The sequence below is a fragment of the Hyperoodon ampullatus genome (assembly GCF_949752795.1).
Source record: "Hyperoodon ampullatus genome assembly, chromosome: 1".
In the NCBI taxonomy this organism is placed as follows: domain Eukaryota; kingdom Metazoa; phylum Chordata; class Mammalia; order Artiodactyla; family Ziphiidae; genus Hyperoodon; species Hyperoodon ampullatus.
The window spans coordinates 111,882,686-111,899,428 of NC_136914.1; the positions used below are offsets into that span (position 1 = coordinate 111,882,686).

Sequence of the window (16,743 nt, forward strand, 5' to 3'; positions counted from 1 at the left end):
CTCAGCTGCTGTGTCATAAGGGATTGTCTCACATTTTACAGAGGAGGGGTGTAGGCTTAGGGGAGAAGGAAGTTTGCTGAGGTTCATTAGACATTAACAGCAAAGCCAGGGCCAGAGCTGAGGTCTCCCCAGGCCTGCTTCAGTGTCTGTCCCTTTGCTGCCGGTTGGAACCCCTGGGGCCCACCCCTCGGAGCTGGCCCAGTGTGCCGGGAGAGGGGCTGGGCATCAGTAGTTTAACTCCCACTCCCACCCCGTTTTTGTTTTTGTTTTTGTTTTTGTTTTTTTTCCCTGTGAATAGAGGACGTTCAATATTTCTGTGCTGCTCAAACAGAACACAGGTGGGGAATACATAGGGGAGAGGGGTGCCTTGTGAATGGGGTGTATGTGGGGCTGTCCTGGGAAATAGTCCAAGAAGTCTTCTCAGCAAAGGGGCCTGGCCTGGGGTGTCATAAGCATCACACACACCCAGTCCTTGGCCTTAAGTTGGGGTCCCCCATAGGGGGTCTGTGGAGAGTCTCACTTTTTTTCCCAGCTCCTTTGCTGGAATCCACACTCCCAGTGCGATGGGGGACTTGGTCCTGGAGAGAGCGGTCTGGAGAGCCCCCCGTACGCAGCCCAGGGTTGGGAAGAGGGCTCCTGTGCCCACTAGCCAAGGGGCCGAGGACCCCGCGGGGTGCCGAGGGCTGCCCATCTCTCCTCCCCTCTGCCTGCTTTCCTTCCCCCAGGCCGGGCAAGAGCAGAGGGGAGGTGAGCAGGGCCACCAACCTCTACTGAGTCCCAGGGTCCTCAGGGTGGGGTGGAGGGAGGGTGGAGAGAGAGGGTCTTGGCCACCAACAGACACTGTAAACTTTGGTTTAAAACAATAACTGAGGGCTTCCCTGGTGGCGCAGTGGTTGAGAGTCCGCCTGCTGATGCAGGGGACACGGGTTCGTGCCCCGGTCCAGGAAGATCCCACATGCTGCGGAGCGGCTGGGCCCGTGAGCCATGGCCGCTGAGCTTGCGCGTCCAGAGCCTGTGCTCCGCAACGGGAGAGGCCACAACAGTGAGAGGCCCGTTGTACAGCAAAAAAAAAAAAAACAAAAAACCCAATAACTGAAGTTGGGGAGGGCTTCCAGCCTGGGGCCGGGATGGGAAGCGGGTTGAGCAGGGGGTACGGGAGGCGACAAAGGAAAAAGCCAACAAAAAGTTTTGGGTTTTGCTTCCGGCATAAGGAAGGTCTTTGGTCATCTGTGTGAGTGGCGGGGTCGGGGAAGGGGTGCTGAGGGCGGGTGAGGGAAGACGGCGGTGGGGGACCTGAAGGCTGGGGTGGGAGTCCTGTCGGGTCACAGCAGCCGCCGTATTCATCCCACCCGCCCCTCAAGCCTGGTTTCAGCCTGGCCTTTCCCGGGACACAGGCAGATGCTTCCCGCAGTCCTGGCACCACGTGGGGCCCCAACTCCAGCCTCAAGGGCAGCTCGGCCGCCTTCAGCGGCTGCACCTCCATGAGTGCACGGGGCACAGGCCTCTTCCTCTGCTCCCTGGTCTGGGGGGCAGCACCCAGCAGATGGGGGTGGAGGCCTAGCTCAGCCTGCGGGGAGACCCGGAAGCAGGCAGCCCTGCTCCCACGGACCCCCGCCCCCCACCAGGGCACTCTGCTTGTCTCCCTCACCAGCTGTGGCTTTTGAACGGGCACGGCTGAGGGGCAGGTTTTTCCTGGGGCTGCTCTAGACTTTAACTCCCCCCCACCCCAGGCCAGGGCCGGGGTAGGAGCGGGGGTGGAGTTATTTCTTCACAGTACGGACGAGAAGGTGGAAGAGAAGGTGGACGGGAGCACAGATTCCCCACCCCGCTTTTTTTGTTTGTTTGTTTGTTTTTGCGGTACGCGGGCCTCTCACTGTTGCGGCCTCTCCCGTTGCGGAGCACAGGCTCCGGACGCGCAGGCTCAGCGGCCATGGCTCACGGGCCCAGCCGCTCCACGGCATGTGGGATCTTCCCGGACCGGGGCACGAACCCATGTCCCCTGCATCGGCAGGCGGACTCTCAACCACTGCGCCACCAGGGAAGCCCTCCCTGGGCTCTTTGACATGTCTCTCCTTACCCCACCGACAGCTACACCTTTCTTCACTGTCTGAAGGAGAGGGGGAGAAGAGCTTGCTGTCAACACACAGGAATGATACATACACGTACACATATGATGTGTGTGCCACCAGGAAATATGTGGTCTCCTTCTTGTAGCAGCAACTGTAGCAGTAGCAAAAAGTGGCTCTTTTGCAGTTCTTAAAGATTATCTGTCATTCACCTAACATTTACTTTGTTCAGGCAAGGAAATTACAGGGTATCTCCTTGCAAAGATGAACTGCTTTGTGATGCTCAGTCACTGTGTGACAGCACAAATGATGTTGGCTTTAGTAGCAAGTTAGTGGGTTTGGCTTCTGGAGCTTGGTTCTACAGCCTTTGTCCCAGTGGAAGACATTGTTCCTGGATGGTGGGGTAGGACATAGAAGGACTAGGCACTTTGGAACCAGCCCAGGGTTGAAGATTGTAGCCCTGATATTTAGTAGCTTGGATCCTTGGGCAAGTTGCTTTACCATTCTCAACCCCTGTTTCCCCGTATATGATATGGGGCTAAAATGTGTGGAGCCAATGTGTGGATGAAATGAGAGCCCATATGGAAGAGGCTGCTACAGTGCCAGAAGTATAATCAATTATTTAACGTTGACTGCCTTTATCATTTATTATAGGAAGAGAGTCCAAAGAGTTAAATATTCATTTATAAATAAATATATATATATACACACATACATACACACATAATATAAAGTTTGTATATTTGTATACGATTACGCTCCTCATTATTCAACAGATGTATGAGTGCTTATGTGCCAGACCATTTCTTCTGTAACCGTAGTGGATACAATACTTAGCTTTTTCTTCTGTGCATCTTAATCTCATTTTAAATCCCTTGGTTCTTCAGGCTATTTTATAGAGCCAAGATCATTCCAAGGCCAATTGCTAAAGGTATGGATTAAGATGTTACTTTTCGTTAATTGCTAGAAGGATTATATACCCCTTCAGGGCGGGGACAGTGTCTGTTATTCACTGCCATGTCCACACAGCGGTTACCGTGTACGAGATACCCTGTCATGCATGTTGAATTAAAATTTAAAAATCTAACGACTGTAGTTTGCTCTTGTCAGCGGTTCTGGTTGGAAACTTATTTTTTGGGGAGGGGGGAGCATATGGGGGCGATGTCTCTGGGAGTAGCAATGAGGCTGACCCCTACCATGTCAGAAACAGTGGGGATGTGGTTAGAAGCACAGACTTCCTGATATAGGGAAGCCTCAAGTTAGGCATATGACGAATCGTGCGTGACCAGTATTCAATCTGGAATCATTCATTTGCAGTCAACTTTACCTTCAGGGTGAAATTGACTGCTAGTGAGTTCATTCTTTGCTCGAAATTTTGTTTTGTTTTGTCGTTTTTCATTTCCTTCACCATTTCTCATTTTGGGGGACTGTACCTTGTATGAGGGGAAGAGTGGAGGAGGGGCGGATCCCTCAGTCTTTCTGTCTGGAATTGGCCTGCCTTCCTGTTCCGTAGAGGTCACTTGCCCACAGCTCCCCCTATTGATTCTTTGGCGTAGAGCTTGCCTGACTCTGCACAGGTGGCAATGGAGAAGCAACACGCATTTCAATCCAAGAATGTCGAGCTGTAGACACTTCATATCACTGTTCTCCGGGTCTCTGTCACTGCCCCGGCGCCAGGTTGAGAAACCTCAGGGTGTTTGGGTGGAGGTAGATGTATGGAGAGTGTGGCATTGGTGGTTTACTTGTGAAAGAAAATGATAGAGACCTCAGTTTGTTTGATTTTTAAGATTAATTAATTAATTAATTTGGCTGCGTCAGGTCTTAGTTGCAGCACGAGGGATGTTTGTTGCAGTGTGCACTGGCCTCTCTCTAGTTGTGGCCTGCGGGCTTAGCTGCTCTGCGGCATGTGGGATGTTAGTTCCCCGACCACAGATCGAACCCGTGTCTTCTGCACTGGAAGGTGGATTCTTAACCACTGGACCACCAGGGAAGCCCGAAGACCTGTTTTAAGGACACATCTTCCAAGAGCAATGCATAACTTCCCCCATGGCTTTTGAGCCAAAATAAACCCTGGAGATTATTTACCTGTTGAATGTTACCTGTTTCCGTGGAGCTCTTTATCTTTTTATTATTATTATTTTAAATATATTTATTTATTTATTTTTGGCTGTGTTGGGTCTTCGTTGCTGCGCGTGGGCTTGGCTTTTTCTAGTTGCGGTGAGTGGGGGCTACTCTTCGTTGCAGTGTGCAGGCTTCTCATTGCGGTGGCTTCACTTGTTGCGGAGCACAGGCTCTAGGCACGTGGGCTTCAGTAGTTGCAGCACGCAGGCTCAGTAGTTGTGGCTCATGGGCTCTAGAGTGCAGGCTCAGTAGTTGTGGCGCACGGGCTTAGTTGCTCTGTGGCATGTGGGATCTTCCCAGACCAGGGCTCGAACCCATGTCCCCTGCACTGGCAGGTGGATTCTTAACCACTTTGCCACCAGGGAAGCCCCGTGGAGCTCTTTAAATGTAATAAAAGAAAAGCCTTCAACGCAGACGTAGAGAAAGGACTTGAGGACACGAGGAGGGGGAAGGGTAAGCAGAGACGAAGTGAGAGAGTGGCATTGACATATATACACTACCAAATGTAAAGTAGATAGCTAGTGGGAAGCAGCTGCATAGCACAGGGAGATCAGCTCGGTGCTTTGTGACCACCTAGAGGGGTGGGATAGGGAGGGTGGGAGGGAGACGCAAGAGGGAGGGGATATGAGGACATATGTTTATGTATAGCTGATTCACTTTGTTATACAGCAGCAACTAACACAATACTGTAAAGCAACTATACTCCAATAAAGACGTTAAAAAAAAAAGAAAGCCTTCAGTTAATTTTTTTTTAATCAACGTGAAGATCATGGATTTAAGTAAATCAGAGATATGAATCATAAACACACAACACTGATGTGGTTGGCATTTCTGTCCATATATCTCTGCATCTGTCTGGTTTGTGAGCCCTGTTCTTACAAATCTGTGTGGCTTGAGACAGGCGCCGATATTTTTTGTCTGATCTCTTTTTACTTATTGCTGATAGATCTGAGATTACCCATGATAGTACTGCAGGACCCATTCCTGTGTTTATAATTGGGAAAATGGGTTGTTAATTCGCCAGGAGACTACATTCTCTAGTGCTGGCAGCAAGAGAGGAACTGAGTTTAGAGAACAAGTATATCATGTAAGCTTAACAAGAAAAAAGCTTCTGACTATACTGAATTTGGTGGTCATTACCAGTGCAGGTAGTCCTCCCACTTAGATCTGACTGCACACACTAACCAAATTCTAGAGTTGCTCCTTTCCCATTCTGATCCGTTACCAAAAAACCTTGAGAGATTTTAGGAAATCTGTGCCTTCAAAAGCAGGGAAGAAGCTTTGAAAAAGGGAAGTATTCTGGTTGAGTGTGGTCACTTGAAAATCACCAGCACAGTATTTGACTGCCCCTCCCATTAAGACATGGAGTCTATTTGAATCTCTTTCCTACCCCTTGATCTTGGATCATCTGGCTCAGCTGAACCTCCAGCTGAATGCAGCCTTGTGAGTGAGCACCATGAAACCAACTAAGAAATCACCCACCCATCAACCTATAGAATACTGACAAATAATACGTATGTTTTGGAATGGTGTGTTACATAGCAGTAGGTAACTGATAGAACGAACTTGTTCTGAATGAAAATACTCAGGCAGGGATCCTATTATGCTCTCCTGTCTTCTCAGAAAAAAAAAAAAATCATCAGGGTTAGGAAAAAAGTCTTTCACATTTTAGTATAATTTAGCAATCAATCTGATTGCTTTCTTCGGCAAAGAAAAGGCTGCTAGGTGCTCACAGCTTTGTTTTGTAATGGAAAGAAGGTCGCTGATTTGGGGGTTTGATTCATTTTGGGGCAAGGGTTGTTTGGGAATTATACTGGAGTGGGGACTTAACAGCAGTTTGAGTATACTATGGATCTGGTGACTGTTGCAGTAGGAGAGAAAGAATTTTGAGAGGAAAAATGAGAAAATACCAAATAAACTGTTTGAAAACTGTCTTGAATAAGCAGTCTGTTGCTAAAGAAGGGGTAAGGGTGTGAGTATTGTGCTATACCCCCAAAGCTGAACTTGGTGTAATGGTGAGAGACTCGGAAACCAGATAGGGTTGGCAGATTCAGCAAAAACAAACACAGGATGAGGAGCTGCGTTTATTTATTTATTTTTGGCTGCGCCCTGAGGCTTTTGGGATCTTTGTTCTCCGACCAGTGATTGAACTCAGGCCCAGGCAGTGAAAGCACCGAGTCCTAACCACTGGACGTCCAGGGAATTCCCTCAGGCCTTTCATTAGATTAGTTATGGGATAGTCTCAGATTGCATATGTTTGTAGAGTTGAAGCCACCATCTCTTCAAATATGCTCCCTCTCTTTTTCTCTCCTGTTATTCATTCTAGTTTTTAGTTAGTTGTGTGTTACATCTTTTCATTTTCCTTCCTGAGTCAATTGATGTCTTTCACATTTGTGATCCTCTTGTTTCTTTGTGCATGTTTTAGATAAAATTATAGTTTATGAGAATTTGAACGTCTGAAGCCTTTGTTTATCGTGAGGATAGGGTAGTTAGTGTCTGTGCGTGGAATCGTAAACAGATAGTTTCTGTTAACTGATGCATAGTGGTTTGTGTCCCTGATGTGTGGTTTTTGTTTGGGAACTCAACATGGGGCCTTTCCACCTTTACCTTCACTATTTCACTTGGCCATTTGTTGCTAGACATCCTTTTATGATGGTACATACAAACAAACCATATTTTTTAAAAAATGGTTCCACTATGTGTCCCCGCCCCCCGCCGTGGATGTGCCATAATTCTGTCCATTTCTCCTTTTAGCTAAATGGAGATTCTGTAAGATTTCACTGTTTTCTCATGAATCATCCTGTACATGCCCCCTCCTCAAGCTTTTTTGTAAATATCTCTTGAGTGCTTACTCATGCGAGGTACTATGATAAGCTCTTGATGTGAATTATGTTACTTTATCTTCATAACCAACCCAGAAGGAGGTGCCATTATTTTCACTTTACAGAAGAGAAAACAATGGCTCAGAGAGGTCCCATGGCTTCCCTGGGGGTCACACAGCTGGAGGTGGCCATAGGCACCCTGCAAACCAGGCAGCCTGACCCCAGAGTCTGATGGTGTATATGCAGCCGCCCCCGCCAGCGACACTATTCAGAGTTTGGCCTGTGGACCTGTACTCTTTGTCACCGGGAGATAAATTCTTAATCCATAATCCATGCAAACATTTAGCAGCTTCTCTAGCAAATTCTCATTGCTCTGTATCCAAGCAAGTGACCAGTGGACTTATCTTCCTGAGCTAGGCGTGGACCAGTTTGGGTATTGTTGAATTCATGGGGCGAGGCATGTCTGTGGAGCTGTGTTCTGGTCACATCTAATAGGACATGCACAGAGGGATGTATTGTCCCCTGCAGATTGGTGGTGAGGACTCGGTCTTTCACTGAAGCTGGTTTGAGAGGCACGGTAGCTTGATGAAACTCGGTAACCATTAGGGTCCTTTTTAACATCAAGATTCTCTTCTTGTCCTGAAAGTCACCCTTTGTTGCCATTTGCGCTCTTGCCCTCCAGTCCTGGAACGGTGGCCTGGGCGTAGTGTCTGGGGCAGAATAGCCCAGTTGTGAGGGCTAATAATGATTCTTATCTGGCTCCTGTGTACTTAGTGATTTGCTGGCAATACTGGAAGGAAATAAATAATATAAGTGCCTTCATCCATCAGCTATTAATTACTTTTACTGCGGGCTGGTACGCAGTGTGAAGGAAGCACAAAATTACCTGGTGCTTTCACAGACTAAATAGAGAGTTGTAATACTTAGGCATGTAATTGACATCACCTCCCTAGGTTTTTTTTTTTTTTTTTTTTTTTAAAGTCACATTTTTGCTGTTTTATTTCCCTAGTTCTTCTAATAGAAGAAACGTAGGTATGCACTTTGGGCTTGTCACATGTATCACTTGTCACCCACCCCTGCAGTACTGGCACGTAAAGTGTTAGCCAGTGCAGGACCACTGCACCATAGTGGTTTGTGTTGATAAACCCATGGGTATGACCGATGTTCAAGCGAATCCTATAAGAGGTGCCAGCCATCAGTCATGAGCTCTACTGAACGCCGAGCATCTCCCAGAACAATTGATATGGGCAGTGATGCAGCTAATAAATATGACAGCAGAGAAAAGAACCGAGTGTTACTCGGTTGCCTGACTTGGTGCTGGGTGGTTTCTGCTATCCTGACAGTTTGGTTTCAGATGCTCTTTCAAACTGAGGTGTTAAGATCATTAAAATTTGTATTGTAAGTGACTAAACAACAGGATAATAAATTTAAATAATTAGAATAATACATTTAAATAGGTTCCTAAATTTAAGGAATTTAAATAATTAAAATAATAAATAGAGCCTTCCTGGATTCTTAAGCATTAGAGCTTCAAGATATCTTATTATTTATTATGATTTTTTATTATTAAAGCAAGTCAGCATTCAACTTAAAAGTAATTTTTTAAAACAAATGCAAATGTGTTATCTTGGTGTAGGCACTTGAACTTTCTCTTGATTATATATATCCTTTACCCATGCCTGCTATGAAATAGATAGTGCCTGTATTTTTTTTGCTTTGGAAACTGTCTTTTTTTTTATTCTTGACAGATGATGAGTTGCATCATTTTACATAATTTTGGTCTTGGTACTTGAATTTTCAGTAGTGCTGTTGTTGAGAGTTTTTGAATTCTCCTTTCTGTACTAACCCTTGATCTCCAAAGTACCACTGATAAAGAACAGAAGCACTAAACAATCACATGGGAATCTCCTATCAAATTTGTGCCCCAGTCGTGAGAGCAGTGGGTGAGAATGATTTCCTTATCAGAAAATTGTGCTCACCTAGAGTATGGTTGCCTCAATATGTGGTGACTCAAGAGAAAATAATTTTTTCTGTGTGTGTGTGTGTGTGTGTGTGTGTGTGTTTCCCAGAGGACTTGGTAAATTGCTCCTGTCTCTCCCGCACTCTCCCTTTCCTTTTTTTTTTTTTTTTAATTGGACTCTTGGAGGGTGGGGGAAGAGTGATGGAGGCTTGCTTTGTACTCTAGTCCTCACATCACTCTAGACATCGAGTGATCCCTGCTGGGTGAGGGTCAAAGTAGCAGACACTGATAAGTGGATAAGGTTGTACCAACATTCACTCTGCTTCTGAACATAGCAGTTAGAACCTTATGGAACATGAAAATATAATCTTTAATTGAACTATAGTTACTGTGTAATATTATATAAGTTACAGGTGTACAATATAGTAATTCACAATTTAAAAAAGTTATACTCCATTTATAGTTATTATAAATATTGGCTATATTCCCCATGTTGTACAATATATCCTTGTAGCTTATTTTATATCTTATTGTTTGTACCTGTTCCTTCCCTACTCCTCTAATGCCCCTCCCCACTTCCCTCTCCCCACTGGTAACCACTAGTTTGTTCTCTATATCTGTAATCACAGGTTTTTAAAAATTTCCCCCCAGATTTTCCCAATCTTCAACTCTACAAACATGCAAAACAAAGAGTTCCTAATTTTGGGGTTCACATTTTCTTTTGAGAGTTTATGGAATTATAGGCAAACCTTGATTTTAAATTTTAAAATAAATTTTAGCTTTGGAAATATAGTTTTATTTTTGAATTTGTTTAGGTATGCTGATTTTAAAGCATTGCAGATAAAAGGGAAATAGATTGATAAAACTGATGAGATTCCATGTTAACCTGTTTTATCTTTGCTCTGTCTACCTGCCTGACCCCTAGTTCCTTGCAAATGGCACATGGCCTGTTTTGCTCCTAGGCCGTTGTCTACCTAGCTCTTGGCTTGGGGGAAATAAATTGGAAAGGTAATTTGTTTTACGGCCTTTGGGGGAAATAAATTGGAAAGGTAAGTTGTTTTACGGCCTAAATAAAAAGGCCTGTTTTGGAGTTTAGGGGAAGAAAAAGCCAGGATTTAAGATTAAGATTGAGAGGATAATGCACAAAGAATGGAAAGAAAGCTGCTGGGAGAATTCCAAATGGATGCTTCCTGCTTGTCTGTGATGCATGGTGCCTACTCTGGTTGTCAGTACACTATAGCTGGTCTTTTAAAGATTTAATTTTTTAATTTATTTTTGGCTGCATTGGGTCTTCGTTGCTGCACTTGGGCTTTCTCTAGTTGCAGCAGGCAGGGGCTACTCTTCATTGTGGTGCACGGGCTTCTCATTGCGGTGGCCTCTCTTGTTGCAGAGCACAGGCTCTTAGGCGCGCGGGCTTCAGTAGTTGTGGCTCGCAGGCTCTAGAGCGCAGGCTCAATGGTTGTGGCACATGGGCTTCGTTGCTCTGAGGCATGTGGGCTCTTCCCAGACCAGGGCTCGAACCCGTGTCCCCTGCATTGACAGGCGGATCCTTAACCACTGTGCCACCAGGGAAGCCTCTGGAGCTGGTCTTTTAACCAATTTTCTCTGGGGCTGTATTGGATACGCACCTTGTCTTTTGTCCTCATTTACGTGTTAATTTCTAACAGTGCCCCGTGACCAGCTGGAAAAAGGGTGAACTGGGGTTTTATGTTTCGGGGGCCTGAAGTCTTGCCCTTCAGATGTGTGGTTTTTCTCTGGGATGACAGTGGGAGGCAGAGTGACAGTCCCCGTGCTAAACCTTAGCAAAAGGAAGCCTTGGACAAAATCTGTGCCAGGCCTGCTTAACCCCTTGTTAAGCTAGAGAGGCTTTAACTAGCTTCCACAGAACAGTTCCTCACGCTGGTGGTAGGTCCTGAGAGTGGAGTTTTCTATGAATGGGCTTTGCCTAGAAATACGTGGCTACTCTAAAATGGTGAAGAATTTTGTTGGCTAAAGCTCGAGTCTCTCACAACCATCACTCATTTTGGAAGGCACTTTCAGAGCAGATATAGCTCGAACATCGCCCTCTCCGAATCCTTTTTATTTTTATTTTATTTTTTGGCTGGGCCGCAAGGCATGTATGTGGGACCTTAGTTCCCTGACCAGGGATCGAACCCACGCCCCCTGCAGTGGAAGCACGGAGTCTCAACCACTGGCCCACCAGGGAAGTCCTCCCGATCCTTTTTATAATAAATTTGCTACTTTCCCTGGGAAGAATTGCAAAGGAAACCCAGTGCTCTGTGAAATACAGGACCCTGTTAATTATTAGAGTTTTTTCCCTTAATCTAGTTATAATTCACATACCATAAAATTCACCCTTTTCAAGTGTACAGTTCGCTGGCTTTTAGTATATTCACCAGGTTACATACCCTGTTAGCACTGTCTAGTTCCACACCATTTTTGACACCCCAGAAGAATCCCTGTACTCAGAAGCAGTCATTCCCCGTTCTCCCACCTCCACCCCTCCCAGCCCCTGGCAACCACTAATCTATTTTCTATCACAGAGTTTTGTTTTATATTACACTGAGACCTGTTACCCCTGTAACTTAATGATTGGATGAAATATGGGAAGGGTGAGGGGCTGAGGTGGAAGTTTCATGAATAAACCCTTAGGGCCTGGCCTCTTATTCTCAGCTTCTCACTTCTGGGTCATTGTGCACAGGGGGAGGTGGTCTGCTGGGCCTGTGAGTCTGGTTCTCTGTTACTGCTTGTGGGTAAATTTCCCAGTCATTGGAAATAGGGAATGCCTGGTAATACTCAAGAAGTTGAGTCTGACTTGATAATGAAACGAATTTATGGCAAACCTTTTGAAATCTAAGTGCACAGTCACCTGCAAAGGCATTACAGTTCCCCTCTCTACGTTTCTTGTCCTGTAGCTTTTAGAATAATCAGAATTCAAATCATATAGAACTTTGTCAGTCAAAACCAGAAAAACAGGTAGCTCAAACAGATTGCGGGCTTGGATATGTGTGTCAGATATGCCTGAAAGAAATGCTTTGGATTCCTGCCCATTGCACTAGGATGAGATCTTGAGGTCTGAGAGTTTTGAAGCCGAGTTGGAGGTTAATTTAAAGGGGAGGGGAAGTGCCAGTCCTGGGCAGTGTTCCCTTGACCGTGGAGTAAAGAGTATGACCTTGAGAAGTGCTAATGAGTTACAGAGTGTGTAAGGGCCTGGTAACCTAGGGCCTGCTCCCCGGATGTGCTTGGCTGGTCATAGAACCTTATTAGCTGAGTGATGTGTTCTTCGCTGTTCACGTCTCCTGGCCTATCTCAAAATGCTGTCTTTTTTTTTTTTTTTTTGCGGTACGCGGGCCTCTCACTGTTGTGGTCTCTCCCACTGCGGAGCACAGGCTCCAGACGTGCAGGCTCAGCGGCCATGGCTCACGCGCCCGGCCGCTCCGCGGCATGTGGGATCTTCTTGGACCGGGGCACGAACCCGTGTCCCCTGCATCAGCAGGCGGACTCTCAACCACTGCGCCACCAGGGAAGCCCCCAAAATGCTGTCTTAAAGAACTGGACCGCAACACCTCCTCCTGAAGTTTCCATTTTCTACGTAGCTCTGTTTTACAGTCTAAGTACTACATACACGTGGCTTTCTTTGGTAGATTTGCTTGGCAGGCAGTTCCAGGCCCTGGCATCCTTCTCTCTGCTGCAGTGATGGGGAGCAGGGAGGATGGGCTCCCCAGAAATCAGGGCTCTCAGGGGGGCCTGGGTGTCGGGGAAGTCAGTGCGTATGTACAGAAATCCAAACCAGCTGAGTTGGGAGTGGTTGTCGGACCTTTTACAATAAAAGGTGGTAACTGTTTAATGTAGGTGCCCTTTTGTCTCCTGCCCTCTAGCTCTCTTGTATTATTATAAGTGACAGGTACTGGAGGCTTGGAATTGATGCAGTTCTCCCTTCCTGGACTTGGCAGATGAAACAGAAATGCATTATTGGGGATTAACACATCAAAATGTTGCAGTTTAAAAAGTACTTTGAATAGAGTTGAGTCCATTTGAAAGAAGTACTCTTTTTCTGAAAAGATTAATTTCCTTCAAGGATGGCTGGTTTTTCTGTTTATTTTGTTAGAACATAGGTGGAGGAAGGGATCTGCAGAAAAATATTTTCATCTCCATTGAATTATGCCTGACTCCCTTTTCTTCTGTTTTTAATGCTCAGTAATGCCTGTCCGTGCCCTCACCTCCAGAAAATTCCCAGTAGGGAAATAAATAAGTGAAAAATGACACTCTCATCCATCCTTACCCTTCACTCCCTGGATTCTTGCTGCTTTGCAGTTAACTACTTTTTAGCCGTTTGCTGTGTTTCCTTCCAGCAACTATTCAATGAACATGTAAATTAATCTATATCTATCTGTATTGCATTTTAAATTGCATTTTGAAACCCTTTCAGTAACATCTTAAAGAGATGACATGATTTTACGATTTCACTTTTAAGCGAGAGGTACTTTTCTGCTTCAGTAAAAATGTTGCCTAGATATTTTAACTCTGAACCTTTGGGATGCAGAGAGTTGTAGAGAGTTGTCATGAATCGATGCATATACCCCAGTACTGGACCCGTCTGCCCTATAGGAGAAGAAGCTTTCTGTATTCTGGTGATTGACTTGGGATGGCTTCTAAAAATTGCAAAACAATCTTTGTTAATTTCTTTGTAATATCTCTTTAAGAAGAGGGGCCATGCATAATACAGGGAGGCCCTTTGGGGTAACAGATATACTTTTATGGTTGCTACTGGGTTCCTCTGTTTTGTGCTTCTTGGGGTATACTGGTTCACAGTTAAAAATAGAGCTCTAATTAAAATGGGTGCCCTCTCTGGAAATAAGAACTATATTTCAATTAGTAAATTCCTGTTTCCTTAACATATTTTTTTGTTCTCTTTTTTATTTTAACAGCAAGCCCGGGCTGAGCAGGAAGAAGAATTCATCAGTAACACTTTATTCAAGAAAATTCAGGCTTTGCAGAAGGAGAAAGAAACCCTTGCTGTAAATTACGAGAAGGAAGAAGAGTTCCTCACTAATGAGCTCTCCAGAAAATTGATGCAGGTAAGTTACCTTTTCTCCCCTCTCATCTTCCCTGCCTGTTTTCTTCTCTAGGAAAAAAATGACTTTGATACAGCACTTTGCTTGAAACATTTGCTGATGAGGTTATAGCTAAAATTCTTTAGAGATTAAAAATACCTAGTAAAGATGGCAGCAGTGTAATACTCACCACTGCGGTTCTGTGGTTCCTAGCTCATCTGCTTAGGTAAGGTAAGATATTTTATACCCTGAGCATTTCAAGAAATTGCTGATAAGCCTGAGGCCTTAGCGTAGGAGTAAATGCTGTAAGCAGTATTTTGGAATTATGAGGATTAACACCAAATATGAGATTTCTTTTCCTTTAATGTTGAATCTGTAATGAATACATAAACATTTTTGGCAAGCAGAAGTGGGTCTTTTGCACGAATATGTGAGGACACAAAGGGAAATGTCAGTTTGGGGGGAGAAAAAGATATGTATCTGTGATAGTTAAAATTTTACACAATCGTGTTCAAATGGGTGAGTAATATGTTACTGAACAAATAACAAATGTTGAAACTTAACATTTATCACTAATGGTGTATAGAAGACAACACACAAAACATATAGACGTTTTGCTTTTTCTAGTTCAGAGATTCTCCTCCTCCCCTTCCTGTTTGGTTTGGTTTGGTTTGGTTTGGTTTGGTTTTCCTCGAAGCTTACTAGTAAAGTACAAAAGTAAAATTTGTTTAGGGCAAATATTTTGCGGTTTATTTAATATGAACTTGAGAATAAGTAGGACATTGAGCTTTCATTATTTAACAAAGCGTGTCCAAAATAGTGGGCAGGTATAAAATTTTCCGAGGAGGACCACTATTACCATTTTGTCAGATGGCTGTAAAAGGTAGGAATACTTCCTTGTATTTTCTATTCACTGGTATTACTAACAATTTCACTCATTAATTTGATGATTGAAATACATATTTTAATGAGATTACAACAAAAGGATATTTGGGGCTTTTAAAAAACTTCCTAAATTCTTCTCTTACCTTCTAACATATAAAATGTTAGAAGAGAAGACCAGAAACCTTAGTGTTAAGACCATGCAATGGTCCAGACAACTTTTACCCCATCTTTCTTTTCTTCTCATTTTCCTACCTAATTACTGAATAAAGATACCATTGCAGTCTTGTACAAAATTTGATTTATATGGTAGCTGATGGAATGTGAAGGATAGAGGTACCCAGGCATTATTGTCTAGCAGAGATTTATGGTGAAATTTCTGCATTGAAACTTTTTCTTTATTCCTGTGTATCCTGATTTAGGCAAAAAACGAGGAAGAAGGTTAATTTGACCTTTGACTCTACCTCACCTTGGCGGCATTAGACGAATTATTCTGCATGTTGCTTCTAGAAATATAGGGATGCGATCGATTATGGTTTGCTTTTCTGAGTTTAGTGTGTAATCAGGTGTCCTAATTTTTAACACTTCAAGAAACATTTTTTGGTTTTCAACTTTCATAGTCGTTGGTATTTGGAGTCTGATTAAAGTATATTATAAAGCAGTCAAAACCTAGCCAGATTATACTCCTTCTCTCTGTAAAGACTCATTTTCATTGTGAGTGGTCTGTAGTGTGTCGTTTATAACTAATCTCTCATTCACTTATTATCATGACCCACCTACTTTCTCCAAGGACATGGATGTCCCTTAAAATAAGCTGCTGAATAGAGTGAAAGCACAAGAGACATGTGCAACGAAAAGGAGGTTAGTTATAGAAATATACTTGGCATAAGGATGTTTGAACTTAAAATTTAAGCTCTGAGCATCCTATAAATAAAGCTATAACTTGGAAAACCATAGTGATTTTTTTCACAATTCTTACATTAAAAGAAATAGTTTTACTTGGTCAAGAGAAAAAAATTTTCATATATTAAAAACTTAAATTTTTTTGAGGGGCATGGATCTTTCTAAAGATACTGAATCATAAACAAACTGAACAATACAAGAAACTGTTCTTGCCCAAAGTAGTCTGTCATGTGGAGTGCTTGTCTTCACATGGCCGGGTCTTATGTTTGCCCTCAGTCAAAACAAAGTGTCCGGTACAAGGGTGTGAGTTTATTGTTTTGGGAGCTCTAGGTGGGTCTGTAGCTCGTCGGTGGTCTCACCTGTTGAATCTGGACAAATGGATGGTCAGCATGTCTCTGAGGCAATCTCTCATGAATCTCAGCTTGGTTCTTACGCCATATATATTTTTTGTTTTTGTAGTAAAATATAAAAACATAAACAAACAAAACAAAATTTGCCTTCTCAACCATTTTTGAGTGTATAATTCAGTGGCATGAAGGATTGTACATTCACATTGTTGTGCAACAATCAACACCATCCATCCCCAGAACTTTTTCAAACTGAAACTCTGAACCCATTAAAAAATAACTCCTCATTCCCCACTCCTGGTTCTTCCTTTTGAAAGGAAATGGTTGGCAGGTAGTTTGAGGTTGAGGTCTCTGGCAAGTTCTAGAGCTATGTCTATTCTGTGGCATGGTAGGTGATCTCTCACTTTAGACACCAGATATCACAGCATGCCATTTTGTGGTAAATACCTGAGAATCCCTCTTACCGTTGGCCAGTTGGAAGGATGTTGTATAGATGCAGGGAAGAAGAGCTGTAGCCTACTGTACCCATCCCCCAGGCTTTCCTGAAGGATTTCAGCCAGTCCTTTGTTGAAGGCTCACATCTTCTGC

The 16,743-nt window shown here is 44.0% G+C and overlaps 1 protein-coding gene across 1 annotated transcript in view; it reads left to right on the plus strand.

Moving 5' to 3' along the window:
• Positions 1-16,743, plus strand: part of CCDC6 (coiled-coil domain containing 6) — a gene marked incomplete at its 5' end in the record, with an annotated part of 117,758 nt that overhangs the window by 37,810 nt on the left and 63,205 nt on the right. The window contains one exon of the mRNA XM_079715804.1: positions 13,898-14,047. Coding sequence (XP_079571930.1) covers positions 13,898-14,047 — 150 coding nt within the window. The remainder of the gene's footprint in view (positions 1-13,897; positions 14,048-16,743) is intronic.